The sequence below is a fragment of the Vidua chalybeata genome, chromosome Z, assembly GCF_026979565.1.
Source record: "Vidua chalybeata isolate OUT-0048 chromosome Z, bVidCha1 merged haplotype, whole genome shotgun sequence".
In the NCBI taxonomy this organism is placed as follows: Eukaryota; Metazoa; Chordata; class Aves; order Passeriformes; family Viduidae; genus Vidua; species Vidua chalybeata.
In genome coordinates, this window is record NC_071570.1 from 29,065,144 (window position 1) to 29,088,480 (window position 23,337).

Consider the following 23,337-nt stretch of genomic DNA (forward strand, 5'->3'; position numbering starts at 1 on the left):
AGTAGGTAACCCAAAACAAAGACCGCTGTGTTAACAACAAGGTAGTGTGGGGCTGTGGTGTATCTTGACTTGGAGAATTTCCACTGGGGTGCTGGGTACAAGGTTTCCTGTGTATTTGGTTAGGTAAAGTCAATGCGGTGAGGGAAGCAAAGAAAAGGAAACCTCTTGAGTTACCTCTTGGGTAACTCTTCTGTCTTTCAGGTCTAAGGAGAAGGTATTACTCTGCTGTGAAATACTCAGAAGGACTTCGTGGCTGCACTTCTCAAAATCTCTTGAGGCAAATCCTGAACATTTTTGCCTTGAAATCTACTTTATAGCATTTAATGCTTATATCATTTCCAGTATATAATTATCACAGTGTTTATAGAAAGAAAGCACTTAAAGGAGAAAATAGAGGTGGAAAGGGCAAAGAAATGGGATTCAATTGTGACGTTTTTTTAATTCAATTAATTATCCCCATGAGGTCCAACTATCAGCATACAATTATTTATATTAACACAAAAAGTAACACTTGCCTTACTATTTCTATAAAGATCTTCACACAGCTACCGAAGTTTTAGGCACTGAAAAAAAACAGGACTTCTCCTTTCCTTTGTGAAGGAAAAATTTCCAGACAGCATAGTTTCTCTTACTGATTCCAAAAGCTTTTATTAATCCCTCATTCTTGTCTGAGCATGGGGCAGGTAAAAGCCATTACACCATCATGAAAGTAGGTAAAAACTACCTAGGGCAAAACCCACGACAAACCCCACCCTTTCTGCCTCCTACTAAGTCTCACTCCCTTCTGCCCCTCCCAAGATGGAATACAGACTGAGTTATTCATCTCCAGTACTCCTCCCTGCTGACTTCATGCCTTGTGTCCTGCAACTCTTCCTACTGCCCCCCTCATATTCAGTTCTCTCTCCAACTCTTACTTGCCCCTCCCATGCTTTTCCTTCCCTTGCATTTTGGTTTTCCTCTCTCATTTGTTGCTTTCTCCAGTCAGTTTCATAATCTCCTGAAATATCTTTTATCTATTTCAGTTCCTCTCTGCATTCCTGGCATGTAGAAAATTATTGCCTGAAGTCTCCCTCCTTCAAAAAAACCTAGTCACATGAATGAACTAAGGACTGACTGAGGACTTGGCATACAAATATTCCTCTAGAGTTTCAAACTAGACAGTGTGCAAGATGGCCCCTTAAAAGGCAAACAGAAACCACAGCATATTATTACAGCATCTTAACAAATCCTCCTCTCAGATCATATACATCTTCAAGATCGTTACTAACATATTTTAAAATGATTAAAGGGTAAGTTCCAAGGACTATCTACTCCTGTAAGTATCTGGTACATGTTGCTATATTTTCCCAGCTGTCTAAACTCCATCTTCAGTCTTACAGTCACAAGAAGGTAACTTTCCACTAGGATTCTGTTGTTTCTCAGAAAAAAAGCTGTTTAGCTGAAATGTATCAGACTCATGAGACAACTGCAACACAATAGTCTCTTCTGCTTTTACACATGCATACACTGTTTATGCTATACAAAGCGCACAAAATGTCTTCAGCACACAAAAATGTCTTAATATCCCTCACATCCTCTGGTCACAGTAACCCCAGCAAACAACATTTATGCCTTATGAAGAAAATGATACCCCAGCCAGCAGCATGTTGATCATCAAATGCTGCCCATGATCTTCAGTATATTATAAAGACAATTTCAAATTTAAGGATTCTGTGACACAAAAACAGTGTAGGGAGAGCACCCAGACTATCCTGTCAATTGACTGATTGACAGCAGCATGTCCTGTTGCCCTGTAAAGCCACAACCAGAGTGGTACTGTTGCATCCTCCTGTCGTTTCAAATGAAGAATTTGATTTCCTATCTTCCCTCAACTTTCTGTTTTCATAACAGCAACAAGAGTTTCCAAACATCCTCTGATTTCACTGGGTGAATTTCAACAGGTATGCAAGTGCTCTGTATTTTACAGATGCTGTAGCTCAGCAAAAAAGCTTAGTTTTCAAGAGAAATAAGAACGTTCATAAAGAATAAGGAACATTCATTTGGCAGTGTCCAAACATTACCTTATTTCACTTTCAACATAAATCTCAGTCTGAAAATCTATCTCTATAATTACTCTAGTTAGGCACAATTATAAAACACTGCAAAAGTGGTAAGATGACAAAAACAAGCCAAAATATTTAACTGGGTTCCTGAAGTTGTCCCACTTAAATATCATGCCATCTATCACTCCAATCTTACAGTCATGATTCCCATTTTTTCACTAAATTGAAAAACCTCTAATTACAAAAAAAAAAAAAAAAAAATCCAGATAGACAGATTTCAGGCCTAGTTTACAGCTCTCCAATAACTCCAACTTTTAGAGCATTTTACAACCTAGTCTACATTCAGTGCTTAAGACTAATATAGATGACACTACTCTTTAATCTGTCAGGAGCCTGAATTCCTTGTGCAGACGCAGGTACTGTACCTACTGCTTAAAAATTATACCTGCTGACCAAGAACTTTGTTTCATTTTTACCAGCAATTTCCTGAAAAGAGACTGCTAAATTCTGTTCTACCCTGGAATAATGTCTCATGTTGCCTCCAGTGAAGATAAGCTGCTTATGAGGCTGTGGTTTATATTATTTGGTTAAGTTCATAGATAGTTATTTAAGATCAGAATTTAAAAGCAGCACTCCACCACCTCCTGACAAAGCAATGCCTGTGACCAGATCAGAGTTATTTGGGGGCAGGAAGAAATGCTACCTAAAGCACTGCAGCTCTCCAACAATGCACCCAGCCTTCTCCTTGCAGTATTTCAGACTTATCCTAGTCTGCCTAGAAGGAAATGAGAGGCTGGCTGTATGACAAAGAGAACACAATGGCTTTGATCCTTCTCTCACAACAGGCATTAGTGCTAGTTGTTCTAATATGTCATCAATTTTCAGTAATAAAACCACCTCTCCGTACCTAACAGTACCAATGCCTTCTATCTTTATGGCAGCTAGTAAACACAGATTCAAAGTAATGAAACTGCAGTCCAAAATTCTGATGGGTAAACTGTCTTGTGCTATCTTAGTGAACCTACAAAGTCACACTTCCACCTGTTCCCTTCCACTTTTGAACCAGTGGCCACCAGGATGATGATGAATTAACCTGACTGCTAGGGTTTTATTCTACAGCTGGTAACTTTATTAATCCTGATCCAAACATAATAATACATGAGCAAGTACTATCAACAAAGTGGAGAAGGGACAGAAGCACTACTCACAAATTTCATGCAGCAGCTGCTCAAGATACATTATTTCTGGGTTTTTTAATTTATCAAGCAACACCATTAGCCAATATGTCATGTACATACTGACATTACCATCCCTGCAAAACTAAAAGCATTCCAGAGAGGAGCAAAAGTGGTATCACGTATTTGCTTTAAACTGATACAGTTATATATTGAAGAGATATTGAACTAACATCACTTGCTTCCCTGAAATCAAATATAATTTTTATTTTGTTGAATTGTTTCAGGAACCTAGGCTGATGCTAACTTGAAGAGATGGAAGACTACTACCTGCTACCTCTCAAAGCTGAAATGTGGAAAAAAATGTGTTGAGATTGCAGTAAAATTTTAGAATTCAGGAAATATGAGTTTTGTCTGGCTGAACAAAATCAGATAGACAGCTTGTGAAGTCATTAACGACTTGGCCAGAATCCTACACATTTACTGATTCACAGCTTGTTTAACTTCTTGTACATTCCTAGCCATTCCCAAAAGCCTCATCTACTGATCTACACCACCTCATATACTATACAGTCATTTAATTGCACTACAGATCAGTTTACCCAATCAATTAAAAGCAGAGAACTGCTAAGATATTTACTCAAGCCTTCACAAAACCAACAGTTTTTATTTAAACTCATCAAATTTAATGCATCTGACAAATCTCTGCTATAACATGCCAAGACCAACAATTACCCTGTCAAGTAATCAAAGCTTTCCATTTCACTAATAAAGGCAAAAACACCACAGCAAAAGAAAAGAATGTTATAGGGTTTTCTTTAATTAGTTTAGATTTAAACCCTCCATTATAGCCTCAAAATAAGTAAAATATTACAACAACATACTGCAGCTTTAGTAAGTCATAACACAAAATATGCCCACTGACATATTTTAGAGAATGAATCAATGAATCACAGGCAGAATTCACATACACTTAGATTGTTTCAAAAAATTAATGGCCTGGAAAAACATAGGAGGGAAAATACAATTGTTGTACCCTAACAACAATAACTTTTGTTTTAACTACTTGTACTTGTAAATAAACTACAATAAATGCCTTCAGCATAGTTTCTTGCTTTATGTTCACAAGAAATAGGTATTACTGGCTTATTACACTCCATTTCATATATGGGTTACACAGCATTTAGGTTATCTTGATGTGTTTTCCTTTAAACTTGACCATAACTTTTGAGTAAATAAACCATCAACTGTATTGCTGCCAACAGCAAAAAGAAAACCCTACTTTAGTAAAGACTAGAAAAATGGTCTGTTGATTTTACAGTATGTCTTACATAGCAGAGATTTTCAAGCACACAGATAGTTTTGAAAAAATCATATCCTAGAGAACTTAGAAGCACAGGCCTCCTCAACTGACAGTATTGTTCAGGTGCTAAAATCACTTTTTAAAGTGACTGAACACTTTTAGAAGTTTATTGTCTCACATTTCACTGTGTCCCTTTCCTTCTCCATGTATTGGGTTTGCATAGCAAGGTTTTGGTAGTGCAAGAACTACAGGAGCCCACAGTGGAGTAGGTTTCCTGGTACAACTTGTGACCCTGGCAGTGGCCCACACAGCAACAAGCTGTGCCTGAAGAACTGCACCCCATGGAAGTGTGTTAGCAATAAATTCAATTAATATTCCAAATTCCAGTCTGTTTTGCCCATAATGGTATTTAAAGACTGATTTCTCCCAGTCTTTATCTCAACACATGAACCCTTCTTTTTATTTTCCCTCCCACATCCAGTTGACGCGAGTGACAGAGTAGCTTTGGCAGGTGCCAGGAATCCAGCCAGAGTCAACCCACTACAGACTGTTTTCTCATTTTTGATGTTTCTTCTAAGTAATCATTTAAAACAAAAAAACAAAAACAAAAAAAAAAAAAAAAAAAAAAAAACCACAAAAAAAAAAATCTACTTTGTTATCACTTCCTTAAAGATGGAAGTAATATGACTCTACTAAAGTGATGAGCTTTTCAATTTCCACTAATACTACAGCATTATAACGTTGCAGCCTACCCCTGTTTTTACATTTGCTAATGAAAATAATGATTTATGAAGAATCTGGATATACTCCAAGCTGATTATTCTCTAGCACCTTTCTTTTCTTCAAATATTGACCATGGCCTCATCCAATTTCACAGCATTGCTTTGCAAATTTTGTGTATTACTGGCATTTAAAAGATAACCAATAAGCCTTGTTTTTCCCTGCCACAAACATGAAGACTGTAAGTGTGTGCCACAGAAGACAATTGCTTTTCATCTGTTCTTTTCCATCTTTGCAGATCCCTTTTTGTCTCTGGTTTCAGGTGGACAGTTGTCTCCAGTCTGTATTTCTTAATGGCTCTTTGAGCTTCCCTCTGGCTGTAACACCTATGAAGCAAGAGGCACACATAGGTCTATTGAACCTCTGCCTTCAGGTGCCAGGCCTCACTCTACTGTATGCTGAGCTGCAGCTGCTTATTCTTCTCCCCATCCCTCAGCATCTGAAAACTGTTCGTAACTGAGAAAGGTTCAGGGACTCTTGATACCCCTTTCTCCAACAAGGGCCTACCCCACACAGTTCCTTTTATTTTCCAGTAAGAAGAAGAGACAAAGAGAAGAATGTAGGGGACTTAACATCTGCCAAGGGAAGGAGAAAGGGGTGTAGCCAGGGAGGGGAGTAGCATCTACTGCTAACTGCTGAGAGGCAGGCTTTTGAGATACTGGAGTAATTGGGAGAAGGTGAGATATGGTAAGAAGAAAGTTTGTCTGTGAAGAAGTTCTGAGAAAATTAATTGAGCAGAGCTTGACTAGTGAGAAACTGTATTTGGATATTTATATAACTTTAATGCAGAATATACTATTTTGCTTGGGATTTTTGCTGAGTTATGAAAAAATGTCTTGGACACAAGTGGCCTCCATACAAGCTACCATGGCCAACAGTCTAGGCAGTACTAAATGCCTCCTGTTCCAGAGCTCATGGCTATCTTTAACTAAATTTCATCAGAGAGAGCCCAACAGCCTCAGGCCATTCAGCAGGCCCACAAACTCTACTGGGTAGATTGCAGGTGTTTTTTCTCCTATGTCAAAGATCCCTTCAAAGAGTGCTCAGTCCTAGCAGCTTGCTGCCACTTCCCACCTCAAGCAGAGTCAATCTAACGGGGTCTGTGCTGGAAAGAAGCACCACCCTCCTCCTCTGCCAGGCTGTGACACTGGCTCATTTGCAGTGGGCTCCTCACCTCAAGACAGAAACCTCTCTTTTTTCAGCCAGTTTACATCCCTCTTGCTCCTGCAGGATACATAGAATAGCTCCTGTCTTGACACATTTCAGTGCAGAGGAGGAGCCAAACAAGGATCTAACCAATAGTACAGGATCAGAAGAGGGGACTGAAGACAGACACCACCACTGCACAGTACTTCCAGAAAATATTCTGTGTTCATTTAGAGACCCTGAATTTTCTCTTGGTTTTCTAGGATATCTTCAGATGACTTACGTATCACTAGGCAGTAAGCTGTGCACTCTCCAAGTATCCAGAAACAAATCAAGAAACAGCAATTCCTTTAAAGCTAATTGGTCAAAATTTGAGAACTAGAATAGCATCCACAAAGTAACAAAACACTGTTGCCGTACTTCAGGAAATTTGTTTCTATTGCAATGATACTTCTAGGTCAAGTAAGCACTCATTTTTATCAATCTATCTCCCTACATATAATTCTCTCGCACATCTGCATAAACACAGTATTATAAAGGTGAGCTTAAATCTGCCCTTTGATTTATTCACATTTCATCTTTGGCATGCTATCTGATTCTGAAAAATCTTTTCTGATGTAATATTCAGAACTTCAATTTACTGCAGCACAGAGTAATAGATTACTGCCTAGCAAACTTCCCAAAACCTTGTCAACTTAAAATACGAGTAACAAAACAAGAATACAAAATTAAAAAAGCAGGGTGCAAACTCATTCCCTCACACAAAGATCTCTGAAATAAGAAATAATGGGAAATTGAGCAAAACTAAAATGCAAAAAAGCTGTCACAGTCAGATTACTCACCCATAAGCTCCATTACTAATCAGTTTAATTGTTTCAAAATCACTTTCCCGAGGTTTCCTCTGCAGCTTCAGCGAGGTATTAGAGCTCTTCAAAGTAAGAGGTGAGAATGAACAAAGTTAATACAATACTTTTTTTCAAAACTGGGGGGAAAAAACCGAAACAAAAACCAGCTATCACCAGGCTGTCACACTGATGAACCAGGTAAAAGCTCTGGACAGCCAGCCACACAGCCAACACAGAGAGGGACCAAGGGCTGCTTTTTCATCAAACAGGAATCTGCTGCACTGCAGCAAACTGTCCATTTCTCTCCATGCACAGGTTACAGTCACAAAGGCTTCTGGTAGTTATTGGCAATTGAGACATGGACTCAATTACTTATCTTGAGTCATGGACTTCTGTGAATTCCACATGTCATTCGTTGGACACTGCCTTCCCAGTCTCGTAAATCTGACTTTTGTATTACAGCTGGTAGCAATGAACTGTTGATGAGCCCTTGTTCACTCAAATAAACTGGGCACACTTCAAACTAATGTTAGGACAGAGTGTGATATAACAGGGAGGACGGTAAAAGAGACAAAATGAAAGAGAGAAAGATGGAAAATAAAAATGCATTAGTTCTACCCCTAAAGAGGTCACTTTAATCTACTTCGTCAGAATTTTTTTAAAACCAAGTTGCCCTGAGTATGGCAAAACCTTTTTTCTAGTTTTAATTTTTAATTAATCTTGAAGATGTGTGAATTAGAATGGGGGTTGCAGGGGAAAAGATGAAGGCATGGGACTCCAAATGCAGACTTGCAAACCCACAAGATCTTTTCCAAATGTCTTTTGAATCTCCAAGAAATTCCATGATCCTTACCCAGGCAGTTTAGTAACAGTTGGAAGTTGAAAGTAGAGCTGGTTGAAACATTTTCAATTAAATACTTGCTAAAAAATATTCAGTGCAAGACTAGTGAAAATGTTAATATACTGAACTACACAGGAACTGACAGAAAGGACTTACTAAATTGTTCAGCCCACTTGTCTGCCAGTACAGGATTCTTCCTGATTGCTACTTATGATGATTGTGAGCAGTCCTGTACTTGAAAGTTATGTTTCCTGTCACTCCCCATGTGTGTTCATTCCACAGCTACATTTTGAGATGTTTCCAAATATTCCCTCTATAGTTTTCTTGACTGATTTCATCATATACCCTATTTACATTCCTTTATTATACCACATTATCCTTTCTGTATTTCTTCAGCATTTACACAACACAAATAACTTCACAATGTCAATTGCTTAGCTAATACTAAGCCACTTTGCACCTTAGATTCAGTTAAATACTTTGGCACTTCCCTTAAGCCTTCTAGTTATTTTGTCCTTTCTCCAATTTATCAGTAAATGCTGCTCAGGTCTAATAAAGTATTTCAAATGAAGATGAATGAAAGCAGCAGAATAAGAAATACCTTCTTGCCATTTACAGAATCCTTCATAAGTGGCACTTTGCCAATTATTAGAAAATATCCCAATATAACATGACATGTACCAGAGAACGATGTCTTTCCTGTTATGTATCTGAGCAGGTCCAGCAGATAATCCATGCCTGCTAATATCTGTAAATACTTGTTAATACTTGTTACAGGTATTAACATTTGTTAATACTTGTAAATACTTGTCACTGAATTACCTAGACATCCCCTGAAACTGCTCTGTTTTTTGCTATCCACTTGGCTCTGAAAATCAAGACTAAATTGAAGGAATTTCATCTACTCTGTTGACTGAAATCCAAGGTGTAAGAACCAACTTTTAAAAATAACAATTTAAAATATTTGCATTTAAGTTCACAATCAACGTGTCCAACTTGCTTTTCTGTTGTCATCCTGAGCAAACATCTAACAAAATATTACTGCAAGATACCCATTGCTGTAGGCAAGTGTTTTTGAACACAGATTCAGAAGAATGATGCACAACCCTTCCAACTGTAAACTAACTTCCCGAATCCAGGCTCTTTGCTAGTATACTCATTTCTTCCTTGTCCCTTCACTGGATCTGTTCAGAATCTCTCAATTTGATCATTAGCTGCCTCTGTGAATGGATTGTTTTAAAATCTCTTTAAAATACATTATTTTATTAGACAGCTTACCAATACTTCTAAAAGAAAAAGGAATACATTGACTGAATAGAAAAAAAGAAAGTAAGGGTGGATTTTGTGGTAAAGTTATTGCCATATAGTAAACACTAACTCTGTGGAAGATGAAGACACTGAGATGTCTAGGAAAATAGGTAGAAAGCTTGGTTAGACCTTTTGAAAGCCTTCTGTCTGAAGAGCTTCACAGAGTTAGTGTGAGTATTAACCAAGTTAATCAATCTGTTCACACATACCAGGAGAAAACAGAACAGGCAGGGTTGGGAGAACACACCAGATTTTCCTTGTTCACATTCAGCAAAAGCAACAACATAACAGGGAAGCTTACATTTATTGATTCATCCGCTTCCAAAGGTTCTGCTGTCCCACTGTCACAATTAGCTAGCTGAGCTATTTCTGGAAAGAAAAATTAAAATCTTAAAATTTTAAACTATGGAAAATACAAAACTAAATGAAGCACAGAAAACGTGAGAAGTGACATCTTTTTGGAATATTTAATAGAAAATTTAAAAAAATTTAAATACCAAAACCCCCCAAAAATTGAAAACAAACAAAACAAAAAACAAACAAACAAACCCAACAAAACAACCCCCAAAAAAACCAACCAAACCAAAAACCCCACCAAAAAAAAAACAAAAAAAAAAACCCAAAAAAACCAAAACAAAACAAAAACCAAAACAAACAAACAAACAAAAACCCAAACCAAACCAAAAAAAAAAAAAAAAACCAAACAGACAAAACAAAACCACTACTGCACCCAATAACTTTCAAATAACAAATAGCAAATAACAAATAACTTTCAGGGCATCAAATAACAAATAACAAATAACTTTAAGGGCATCTCCAAGCATATATTAAAAAATCCACTCAGTAAATGAAGACTTGCTATTCAGTGGCTATGTAATAATCTTCCACTGAAGCAATGAAGATTAGCCATAAAGCAATGAAGAGCAGTGAAGAGCAGTACTGTTTTCACTACTGAGACCTGGGAATTCCAAGAGCTGTGTGCAAACTGAGAGCTAAGGGAAGACAGCACTAATCTGCTAAAACTCCTGAGGATCTCAGCCTCTGAGGGGTTAACAGTAGGCCCCATCCTTCACGGTTTCAGCAAAAGCTTCTAGTTTAGACCTAAGATGGACTCTAAATAGTTTGCTTCTTCTACAAAGAAATGCTGATAAGCCTACCAGAACAAGCTAAAAGCCATTTCCATGGAAGCTTATCATTTACAGAGTCACTAACACAGATGAATTCTCTGAGAAAGTAAGATTTTAGGAGCCTACAACTCTATCAGATTGTCCCTGCCAGGGTCAACCTATGCTGCAGAGCTCCTAAGCCCAGCCTGTTCTTCAGGGTGGGTAGTAACCAAGAATTCATCTGGGTAAAAAAAGCCAAACAGGACAGCCAGTCACTAAAAGACCCCAGCAACCATAATATTAATTTATATTATATTTAATTATATATCCTACATAGCCAAAGATGCAAATTTTATCACAATTACGTGCTGGGAATCAGAAATAAGACCATCTAAAATTTGCAAAATTAGTTTTTATCTCAGGACTGCTAACTGAATTTATGACTACAAAATATAACTGAATATTCACACAGAATACCTAAATTGGATTTTTCTATATAAAAATAAATTATTATTACAAGTGAAATGCTCTGCAAACTTACTGAAATTTTTAAAAGCAAATTAACCACATACATAATTTTCTGTTGGAACAGCTAAAGATTTAAGGAGTAACTCTCATTTGTAACTACCATACAAACCAAAACATGTGGTAACTGTAAGAAACAGAAGAAATTAGAATGTCATTTCAAAATCCAAACAGATCTTTCAAGTGTTAAAGAAGCTAAAAAAATATTCCAAAAATTAAGTCAATAAACAGTGAAAAATATCCTACTAGAACAAACAAAATCTTGAAGGAAAAAAATTATACAGGTTGAACCTGAAGTGGATTTTCCAATCTAAAATTATGGTTTTGTGAACATGGAGGTTTTAGAATAGAAGTGTTAATGAAATCTTTATTGTACAGACGAGAACCAAGCTAGCTGGAATAATATACTTTGACAGCCTTCTCAACTGAAATTACTTTCATATATAGTAAATTAAAGTAATCCTTTTTGAAACAAAACTTCTGCAAAATAACCATTAACTGAGAAATCCATATTATTTGCAAGCAGTAGGTACTAATGGGATGGAACCAAAAGTCAGCTTTCAAAACAGGGAGCTATGGGACCATTTTGCAGTGCCTGAAGAGATTTTTCAAACTCATTTAAATACCATTAAACATCTCTCCTTTTTCTTCCATTGATTTAAACCTTTTCTGAAGACTCATGATTCAAAAAGGTAAAGATGGTAATTTAAAAAACATGGGGAAAAATTTCTCCCAAGGAACTCTTCAGAAATGCAGCCACCACTCTTTGCCAAGTGATGAATCTGTCGTGGTATTGCTTTCAGTATAGTATAAATTTATCTAGCATTATCTCCAAATAATACAAGCATCATTTCACTCAAAGAAAGGACACTACAGTTATGATAGCAAACATAGGAGGCAGGTAGAGAAAGATCTAAAGTAGGTTGCTTTTCCCTGCAGATAGAAGAGAGTCCTTTGCAAGAACATTTATGAACACTGAAGACAAACTTAACATCTGGGTTGAAAATATAATTCTGTGTTACAGGATAAGTAAGTAGTGCTACTAAGGTGCACTTTTTTTGTTTTGAAAAACTTGGTTCTGCTTTTTAAAAATCTTCTATTTTTACATAAAAGGGCTTTAAAATTCTTGAGGATGATTGCGGCGTGGGTTTTCGCTTTCCCCGGCTGCACGCGGCTCTTGGGAGCCCAGCTGTGGCGTAGCTTCCACGTGCTGCCGGGGTTTTCTGCCGCGGGTTCCCGGACACGGCTCCGTGTCTCGGGCGCGTGGGCTGGCCAGCCTCTGTTACTGTGTGCTAGGGACCCGGCAAAGAGGTAAGGAATTTGTCCATTTACTCCGTGCTTGGCAGGAACGGTTTATTGGTCACGTGGCGCGGTTCGATGGAAAGACGCGACCGCTCCCGGCACTCGCATGGGAGAAAATGGCGTCTGGGTGCCGGCGGGATAGGGCTTTATGGAGGGGCGGGGCGAGAGGATCCACAGCCTGCCGGCCAATAGGGGCAGCTGCCGTGGCGGTGACGCCAGCAACAGCGACCAACCAGAGAACCCCGCAGGGGCGGGCACAGAGCCTCAGGCTGAGCGGGACCGTGTGGATTGGGGCGGCAGGCACGGGGTTTCCCGGGGCCGGACAGCAGGGTGGTTACAGGAGCGGCACAGGGGTAAGATCCGGCAACAGGCAACATGGGGCCAGAAACCGCGGGGGGGGACAACACGGGGAAAACGCGGGATTACAGCACTTGACTTATTTTAACATAAATTAAAAACCCTAATCTAAACCCAAACTCCGGGATGCAACAGATGATCTTCCCATAATATTTTTACAGTAATGAATACAGTGCTCCCATTAATTCCAGGGCACAAACCCATAGTGCCCGTATTTCATTTTTGCTTAAGTTGCATCCCTATATATATAGACACCCATTAACGTTAAAACTAGATCATTTAAGAAGTCATTGCACAGTGATTTATACTGCTTATAAATATTACTTTTTTTGGAGTGTGGGAGGAAAGCATTAACACAAATCAGATGGCCTAAATTACCTATTACAAATACTCATATACATTAATCTTTAAAACAAAACACTAAATAATTCAATTGCTCAAATCTCCAACTGAAACAAAAATCAGTAGTCCATATGTTATACACCCCTCAGTATTTACTAGCAAACCACACAGACCATTTCTTCCTTCAAAAAAAAAAAAAAACCAAACATTTCAATTATCATCTGAATGTGTCGAAGTTCGTTATATTCATTAATACTCCATTTATGAAATACAGTAAGATGTGTCTTAGATGAAGTATGCTCCCATAAAACAAATACTCAGTTAAAGGAAGGAGGATTCCTTATTTATATATGGGCATTTGTTTCTAGACCTCTCTTACCACAAACTGTCCAAAAAAAATTCAAAGTTGTTATTAAACATGGGTAGTAACAGGTTCTTGACTACTTTTATCCAAGTGGCCAGGAAGAGTCAATGAGAAAGATAAGGTTCAACTGGCAGAACCAGAGTCAATAATACAAAGCTCTCAACCCACGCTCCAAATTAAATCTTGCATACTTGATCAGTGAAGAATTGATGAATTGTCAGTTTAGGACAGACCAACAGCTCACCAAATCCAGAAGACAATGCTTTATCTTGCAGAGAATTTCAATACTTCTTGATGTTTTTAAAACCAAAGGGAAAAAAGTATTTATGTATATTTTCCCAATTTGTCTGGCTTCCTTTGCTGCAGTCCAAATATAAACAAAAAGCATCAAAGATGTTAATCTGTATCACAGACAAAAAATATTACTAAATTTGGATGAGGAAGGTAGGAAGTGGACTAATAATAGGTTTGTCTTTCTTTAGGTCTGTTAATATAACATTAATGTCATCAGCAACAATACTCAATCTAACTGAATTAGAGCTAACCAAATTCCTGACACAACTGGCAGTGCTGAACTTCTGCTTTAGTTCAGCAGAAGGGTTTTAAAACACAATATACTACTTCTTGATTTAACAACATGTGATTTTACATCATGAAAGCTAGCAAAAAAAAAAAAAGGTTTGTCATAGTTTTTTGCTAGGATTCTTTGTTATCAAGGCCTTTCTGGGTCCTGGTTGATAACACAGTAGACAAGCTAACTGGCACCAGCTAGGACCATTTTTCCATTATGGCATTTCTGCTAATTTCTTCCAAATTGCAGAATCAGCACTGAATACAATGAACTGATTTCTATTTGTCACCATTGTTAGAACCTGGTCTCAGGGTGGCAAAGAAGGTGATCTGGCTAGGATAGAGAAGTAATTTTAGTTTTTTCAATGCTGTCCTTCAAAGAACCATAGAATGCCTTGGGTTAGAAACTATCTTGAAGATCATCTTGTTCTAAGACTTCCACCAGAGGCTGGGACACAGGATCACAGTATCTGCTGAGTTGGAAGGGACACAAAAGTATGATGAAGTCCTGCTCCTGGCCCTGCACAGGATCACCCCCAAGAGTCACATCATGTGCCTGAGAGCCTTGTTCAATGCTTCTTGAACTCCATCAAGCTGGTGCTGTGACCACTTCCCTGGGGAGCCTGTTCCAGTGCCCAGCCACCTTCCAGGTGACAAACCCTTTTCCTGATATCCAACTTAACTCCCCCGCCGACACAACTTCAGGCCATTTCCTTCAGACAGATCCTGTCACTGGTCACTACATCAGTATCTGTCCTTCTACTTTCCCTTGTGAGGAAGTTGTAACTGCAATGGGATCTCCTCTCAGTCTCCTCCAGGCTGAACAGACCAAGTGACCTCAGCCTCTCCTCATACAGCTTCCCCTCAAGGCCCTTCACTGCCTCCATGTCCTTGCTGGACACTCTCCAGTACCGTCCTTCTTATGCTGTGGCACCCAGAGCTGCCCCCAGCACTCGAGGTGAGGCTGCCCCAGAGCAGAGCAGAGCAGGACAATCCCCTTCTTTGCCTGGCTGTGATACTGTCCCTGATGCCCCCAGGACAGCCTTGGCCCTCCTGGCTGCCAGGGTACTGCTGGCTCATGTTCAACTTGCCATGGACCAGAACCCCAGGGCCCTTTCCATGTCACTGCTCTCCAGCCTCTCATTCCCTATTCTGTCTGTACATCCAGGGCTGCCCGAGCCCCGGTGCAGAATCTGGCACTTTATCCTGTTGAGAGAAACCATCAACCAATTTCATATGGTTGATGATTGCCCAGCCCTCTAATTTGTCAAGGTCTCTCTGGAGGGCCTCTCTGCCTTTGAGTCAACAGTTTCTCCCAGTTTTGTATCATCTGTGACCTGTCTTAGAATCCCTCCCAGTCTTGCGCCCAGTAATTCTGAAGATATTGAAGAGAACAGAGCCTAAGGTGGAGCCCCATGGAACCCCCCTAGTGTCACCTTTTGCTAGACCACATTGCTCAGAGCCTCATTCCATCCAGTCTTAAACATTTCCAAGGATGGGGCACCCACCACTTCTTCGGGCAACATGTTCCAGTGTCTCACCACTCTCACAGTAAAGAAAAATTCTGCAGTGACAATAACTCCACTGGAACCTAAGTTCTCCCTACAAAAGGGAGACTCAAATGAGACTCAGCATGGACTCAAATTACACAGAAAATTAATGGGATAGTCTTCTCAGAGACACCAAGATGAAGGAACCTGGGAGCATTGAAAGACAAACAACAGCTCAACCAAGGGCTCTTTATAACTGTGCTTAGGTAACAGTCACCATCAAATTATCCCAGTAAATTTCAGCTAGAGCAGCAAAGAGGAAGTTGCATTGTCAGGCTGGAAGAAGATGAGTAGTATCATTGATACTATTTGTGAATGATATTTGCAAAATAAAAAATCCTGTTCAGAAGAGATGGCCTTTTAAAGGTGTTTGAGCTTGTGAGCGTACAGTGCAAGTCAGAAAATGCTTGCTCTGCTACCATCTTTATCTTGACCGTTTTCAGGTACATACAGTTTATCAGAATGATAGAACACACATTGAGAAGGAAGAACCTAGAAACCTATACTGGGAGATTCACTTACCTTCCAGAGGATCTTTATTTAAGCCCAGCTGGCTAATAATGTATCGAGGGATGTCTGTTTTAATGCCTTGCCCCTCTTTAGCATGGCCTTCAGCTGCTTCCAAAAGATAGTAAAACTCTTCAGGATCAAATTCCTAGAGGAAAAATAATCATCATCATTTTCTCTGTTGAAACTGGTTCCTTAGGGTCTAACATAAAAAGCTCCTTTGCTTCTCCTAACTCTACATCTATGGCATGTTCCTACTAAAAACAATACCTCTTTTTTCCACTACTAGTAGTCTATTAATCTAGTCCGATTCTTATACAGTGTAACATGATGTAAGCAACAGAATTGCATTTCACTATTTTAGAGCAATACTTTATATAAATATTATGTTCTTTGCCATCAAAACTTCGTGTAATACTGAGCGAAATTACCTATAAGCAGCAAAAATAAGATTTCAAAGAGAGAAGTCTATCTCCCTGCATGTGTTCACTTATAAAAATCCACTAGAACTATGTAAATATATTACACTACACTTTTTACTTCTGCAGTATTAATTTCAAGTATTTCTAATCAGTATATATGCGCTGTGTTTTATGGAAAATACCATTTAAAATATCACTAACTTTAGAATGAAGATAAAATTGGAACTTGATTTAAAAAATCTGAGCTTCATTGATCCAGTTGTTTCAAATTCAGAAATTAAACATTCTCCTGTGGGAACTAAATATATTACAACTATCATTTTTAGCATACCAAAAAGGTAAGCTTCAACAAGGAACACAAATGAACAAAAAAAATAGAAACTCAAAATGCTACCTATGCCCAAGTCCATTGGAAATACATTTATTTTACTACCTTTATAGAGTATAAAAAGATACATTGAAAGGAGCAAAGAAGATTATTAAAGCAATGTGAGTGGGATTTTTAAAAACAATTTTTCTCTCTACTGGCATGAATTCATACCAAAACATCTGCTCATGGTTATTGCATCCTTCCAAGGTGTTGGTGCCTATAGGTACAATCCTTAACAGAGTGATAGGCATCAGTCATTAAGGTAACAAAATAGACTTTTTCCTCCAGTAGGTCAGCTCTGTCACAAATACTTGTAGAAGCCAGGCAGACTGCCGAGATAGCTAATTTTCTGAGCGTTTTGCAGCCAAACATAACTCCATGGCATTTCAGACTACATGTTGAGTCATAAGGGTCCTGTCCTAGATCCTCAGGCTACTCAGGCCTTGGAAAGTCAACATCCCGACCAAGAAGGCAGCTTGAGAAATTTGATACCATGCTTCATTTTGCAAGCATCAAAACTGCTGCAGCTAAAAGGAGGAGTTTCAGCATGTCTGAAATAAAATATCTTTAGAATTTTCAGTCTTATGGAAACAATATTAGTTTTACATGTGTCATGAAACAGTCATCATGTACAACCTACTGCAAAAGACTTAACCACAAACCCATCAGCTGTCCAAGCCGCCTTACTTTAGCCCAAAGTCACAGGATGATGCAAACCTGCCCAAAAATCTGAACCAATAACTAAACAGTACATGCTATTTCAGTCTTACTCTCCTCATCTTACATGCCATCCCCAGCTGTATCTCTTATATGTTACTCCTTGGCACTAAAGCAGCCAACAGCATGATATTGTGTGCCAAGATTTCTATTTACTTTTGTAATGAAAACATTCCCATCTCCTGACCTGCTGCAGTGACAGATATACAGCTTCTCCTCCACTTACTAGCAAGACAAGGCAATTTCAAAACAGGTAATTTAATCATACGAGTGTGTGTGTGTGTTTGTGTGTACAACTCTCTGAAGACACATACATATATATACAGGTCCGAATAATGAGAAGCAATTAATTTATTTTCTGATCTTCACTTCCAACTCTGCATTTAATTTTCCATGTACAAATGGAGAAAAAATATTTAAATAATTGGCAGTAGCTCTTACGACATATGAAACTTTATGTAAAACCTTTATTCATATGATTATCAAGTAAAAGTAAAATAGGATTTCACATGCTATGAGCACCTGAGACAAGACTACCATCAGAAAACTGACAGCTTTACTGCATGGTATCTGAAGTGTCTGATGACCACAAAGCTGGAATTTTTTCCTAAGATTTTATGAACTTCCTTACAGAGGGTGAAGTTTTCCACACCTAGTATCTATTTCAGATAGATATTATAAAATACCACACAGTAATATTCAGAAGCTACCAGAGAGATGCTACAGAAAAAAAAAATACTGTTTCTTTAAGTTTACAATTATGTTTATGATCTAGGTTTAACATCTTCTTGCGTGAAAAATGTACTGTTGTATGACTATACACCTAAATTTGTTCAAGCTACCTGTATATGTAGAAACATACAATCCAGGGTTGTCACAATCCAGTTTAAGCCTCCTGAAGATCCTGTTTTAAGTGAGAACACTAGAAGCAAGCTGTGTTGGCTTTCCCTGCCTGCTGCTCTGAAACTCAATTATGAGACACAGTCACATCTGGACTTTGCACCACTGTTCTTCCACTCATAACAGCATGCCCAGCAAAAAGAGGGGTGCAGGATGCACATCACTCTACTTGAAAGATATGGCAGAGCAAGTAGCCTAGGATAAAATCCTGGTGGCAGAAAGTGAGAACTAAATGAACAGAGTGACTAGCTTCCATTAAAATTTAGCACTTAGGGAGATTAAGCTAATAGGCAAATAGACCACCGAGAGAGAACTTGAATTGGAACCACAGAATCATCATGGTTCAAAGAAATCTTTAAGATAATTCAGTCCAATCATCTACCCAGCACCACCACTGTAACCTCTAAACCACTGAACCATCATCCAGCATGAGATCCAAACACCTCTTGAACACCTCCAGGTAACTCCACCACCTCCTATACAACCTATTCCAATGCCTGACCACTCTAACAGGGGAAAAAAATTTTCAAATATGTAATCTGAATCTCCCCTGTCTCAGTTTAAGGCTATTTCCTGTAGTACTGCAGGCACCGTAGGAGAGACCAGCTCCCACCTGGCACCTTACTTTCAGGGAGCTGTAAGAGTGATAAGGTGCCCTCTTCTTGAGACTAAACAAACCCAGCTCCCTCAGCTGTTACTAGACACATTTTCTAGACCCTTCATGAGTCTTGCTGCCCTTCACTGGATGCACTCCAGCACCTCAATTAGAAAGCTCACACAGAATGATGATGCTGGGAGCAAGGGTTGATGGGAGAAAGCTAGCAAGCCTGTAATGGAAGGATGTAAAGTGTTATTAACAAGTCTTGATCTGACTGCCTACAATATGTAGTTAAGAGCATTTCTGCACGTATGGTAACAGAGAAGGATGCAAACCAGAAATGGAAAAACAAGGCTATGAGAAACTGGATGATGTGGAGAAACATATAAACCCTGTAAACAGAGCAGGGAACAACACACTAGACATGGAATGAACTTCTCAGGGAGAAGAAGTAAAACAAGTTTGGATTCAATGGCAGAAGCAGGACATGCTAAGATGTTCTTATCTCTAAAGCCTTCCTTTTTGTTTGTTTTGGTTGTTTTTTTTTTAAACATCTCACATCTCTTTCATGCTAATTCAGAGCACATATCTTATTTTTAGATTCTTTCTGAACTGCAAATCACGAATGAAAAAAGCAACTGGGAACACTGAGACTTGGTGTTTCAAAACCAAAATAAAGGCAGCTCTCAAAATGTCCATGGCTGAATGAGGCAAGGTATGGATTAACAGTGCCACAGATGAAGGCATTCAACACAAAGCCAAAATCAGGTTGGAAAGACTTACTAGCTCGTGTACTAGCTCAGATTCAGTGTGACGCAAATGCAGTTATGACAATTTCAGGCATAACTTGAGTCTAGCAGCCGGCTGGCTTCCACCTAAGGCCTGCCAGCCTCAAATAGCTGTATGCAGCATCAACAGTGATGTTATATTGGCAAGCAGAGTGGCTCAAAATCAGCTCAGGCTGCCTGCCAGGCCTTTTGGACTCAGGCTGGCTCTGGCATGGTATTTGGGTGTCTACACCATCCTCCTGTGTACACTGTGTTCTGCAAGTGTTTATTAGTTCAACTGAACAACTGAAGCAGACTGTGTGTAGGAGCAACTTCCTGCACCTGAGCCATCCCAGCTCCCACAGCATGGGCAAGAAAAGGAGAAACACACCCACACGGCACATACAAACTAATCCAGTCTGGCAACATCGCTGTTATGCTCATGCATAAATAAATCAATTCTTCTGCTCCTCTGGTCCCCAGTATAACACCAACTACCTGTGTATCCAGACAGCCTAATCCCTCTGCTGATTTTATCACCAGATCAGGTACTGCAGAGCTGACCTCAAGCTGTTTATAGTTCTGGCAGCTGTTAAGTGCAACAAAATTATGAAACTGTTAAGAAATGAGAAAACCACCAAGCAATAACAATTCCAGAACAGTCTTCCCAAGAAATAGAGAAGTCTAACAAAACAACAGAAAAAGCCAACTGGTTTTAAACAGCAGCTTCCTCAGCTGATGAAAGGGATTCTATACCATAGTATCTGCAATAGCAGGGAATCAAACAAAACTGCAGGAGGGTCCTGCCAGTATACTATATCCAATAACAGAAGTGGAAAGGATTTCACACACAATGAAGCCTCACCACACTGTTTGACATGTTCCAAAAATCAGTTGTAAAGAGCCTTGAATACTAAATCAGAGAACTGCCTGCACTACTAAGTGAAAAACACTAAGTGAAAACATATTAAGCATGACCTTACCAGGCATTCCAGTAAGCGAGCAGGACGAGCAATAACTATCAAGATTTTTCGAACAAGTTGTTTAATAAATGCCATTTCTCCACTCTCTGATCGCTCTTGCGCCTAAAAGATAAAAATAAAGTCACATTAAACCAAATCACGTTCAATGCACTCTTAGGAAAGCAGTGATATTTAGGACATCTCTAGGATTTGAAGCATGTACTTGATACAAGCCGTGCATCAAATTCAAGATGCCAGCAGAGATAACAAATATCTGAGAAACACTGTAACTTCTGTTCAAATAATCCGAGCTTTAAAACTCTAACAACTCTAACTGTAACAACAAAAGTGCCTACAACAGACAACAAATACCTATTTCTTTTTTTTTTTCTTATTTCTTTAGCTTACACAGTATTATTACCACCAGTTTTGCAAATGGATACAATGTATCAATACGGATCAACAGAGATCTATATGTGCAGGTTGTGCCTCAATTTGTTAACACTATTAGGCCGAAATGAAAACTAACATAAATAATAGTAACAGATATAAGCAACATCTCTCCCAAATTAATACTGTCTTTTGGTCAGTCACGGGAAAATGACAATTTATATGCATATATACATATAAAAAACCTGTACTTGCTACTTGCAGAGAGGCTTCATCTAAAGGTACAATGAAAAACTGAGTTCTACAAAGATTACAAAAGAAAGGGGGAAGTGCTACAGTGCTATAGAAGAATATATACAGAAAATGTACTTCTAGAAGATTTGACAACATCTGCACAATGGTCTGAGCTGCATTTCAAGCTTCTTTTAAATCTTTCCCTCTAAGAACAATTTACATTATTTAAGGATGCTAGTGAATGCAAAGAAACTGTATAATTCTCCTTCTGATTAGAATGTACTAATAGCCCTTGCTTTAAATATCAAAGCATTTCCTTGCTCGGAACAGTAGAACTCACAAACTTAAGTTTCTCAGCATCTCTTGCTTATTCAAAACCACAAAGACAATTAAGAAACTAACACAAATTATTACTACGGACCAATAAGTACTTTTCCTATAACACATTACATTTTTGAAAAAAACTCTATGAAAATAGGAAGCTACGCATACTGCTCTTAGTGTAAGTACCACAATTTTAAAAATCAACAAATATATGAGAGGAATTAATTTCTAGAGTTTAAAAAAGGAAAAAAAGGAAATGGCACAAACATCATCTAGCTGTCTGCAACAGGTTTCAAAAGAACCTTAACTGGATAGAAGCATAATTCTAAACATTATCAGCTGAGCCCAAATAAAACTCTTTTGCAAAAAACACCTGCCTATTTTAACCACTAACAAAACTTAAAGCAGCTTTGTAGAGTTTTATGAACACTCAGGTGCCTAAGTAAACAAAAGATTCAATATATATTACATTTAAGGAGGATGAAACAGGAAAGCATTCAGGTCCACTTGACCTTAAAATTCCAAAACTTCTGGCTGAACCAAGCTGCTTTGACCTCAAGGGTCTTCCCCTAGTTAAAGGAACTGCACAGTGCCAAGGAGCAGCAGGAAATGCAGCTTTCTATTGAAGACTGCAGCTGGGAATTAACAACAAATGAATCACATGAAACCAAAGCAAAACTAAGTGCTCGTAACAAAGTTGTGTAAAGAAAATGTTTTCATACTGTCATAGCATGCTATTAACAAGAAGCAAGCAGTGCACTTAAAAGTTAAGACTGAATTTTTTGAGGCATAATGTCTTTGCAGAACAGGAATCTTTTTCATTCATTATAAACTATTACTTCAGAGATTATGACAAAATGAGTGGCTTGGTGATTTTTTTTGAACAGTGCTTTATATGCCCGTTGAAGAATATTGTGGTGGCATGTTTTTTTAGCAGGTTTTGGGAGAAGTGTTAGTGAACACATACTCTAAACTCTACTTAATGTGTAGCCATTTTAAGGTATATATTGTCAAGGTATATATTGTTATATAAGGTATATTTTGTCAACAGTGTTAACAGTGGTTCAGCGAATCCTGGCTTAGACGTATTTTCTGGTATTCTGACATTATCAACTGGCCAATTCTGCCTGCACTTTGGCATGGCAGAACTATGATCATTTCATAAGAAGGTTACTGGTTCAAAACTTCCTCTTGAGTAGTAAGCAAACTCTAAGTATTTAAGTATTTTCAGTGTTTAAAAAATAGTGTTACAACAATCCAGAATAAATTTATTGATGTCTTAAATATTGGTTTTCTGTATGAAGAGAAAAAGTTTAAAAAACAGTAGAGTACCAGAAATCCTATTTACTGAATAGAAATTAACAGAAAAGGAGCATAGGAAAAACAAAAACCAAGAAAACACAACAAATACAAACAAACAAAAAAAACCACAACAACAAAAAAACAAAACACCAAAAAAAAAAAACACACACAAAAACCCCCACAAAACAAACAAAACAAACAAACAAACAAAAAAACCCACAAAAACTCAACCATAACTGCTTGTGTATTTAAAAGAAAGCAAATAACAAATTGAGAAGGCATGGCATC

General features: G+C 38.4%; 1 protein-coding gene across 1 annotated transcript in view; it reads right to left on the reverse strand.

Annotated features, from left to right (window-relative positions):
• Positions 1-23,337, reverse strand: part of MAST4 (microtubule associated serine/threonine kinase family member 4) — a 291,265-nt gene that overhangs the window by 26,431 nt on the left and 241,497 nt on the right. The window contains exons 12-15 of the mRNA XM_053931385.1: positions 20,821-20,922; positions 16,079-16,211; positions 9,742-9,809; positions 7,289-7,374 (exon numbers count right to left, since the gene is read on the reverse strand). Of these exons, the coding sequence (XP_053787360.1) occupies positions 7,289-7,374; positions 9,742-9,809; positions 16,079-16,211; positions 20,821-20,922 (389 nt within the window). The remainder of the gene's footprint in view (positions 1-7,288; positions 7,375-9,741; positions 9,810-16,078; positions 16,212-20,820; positions 20,923-23,337) is intronic.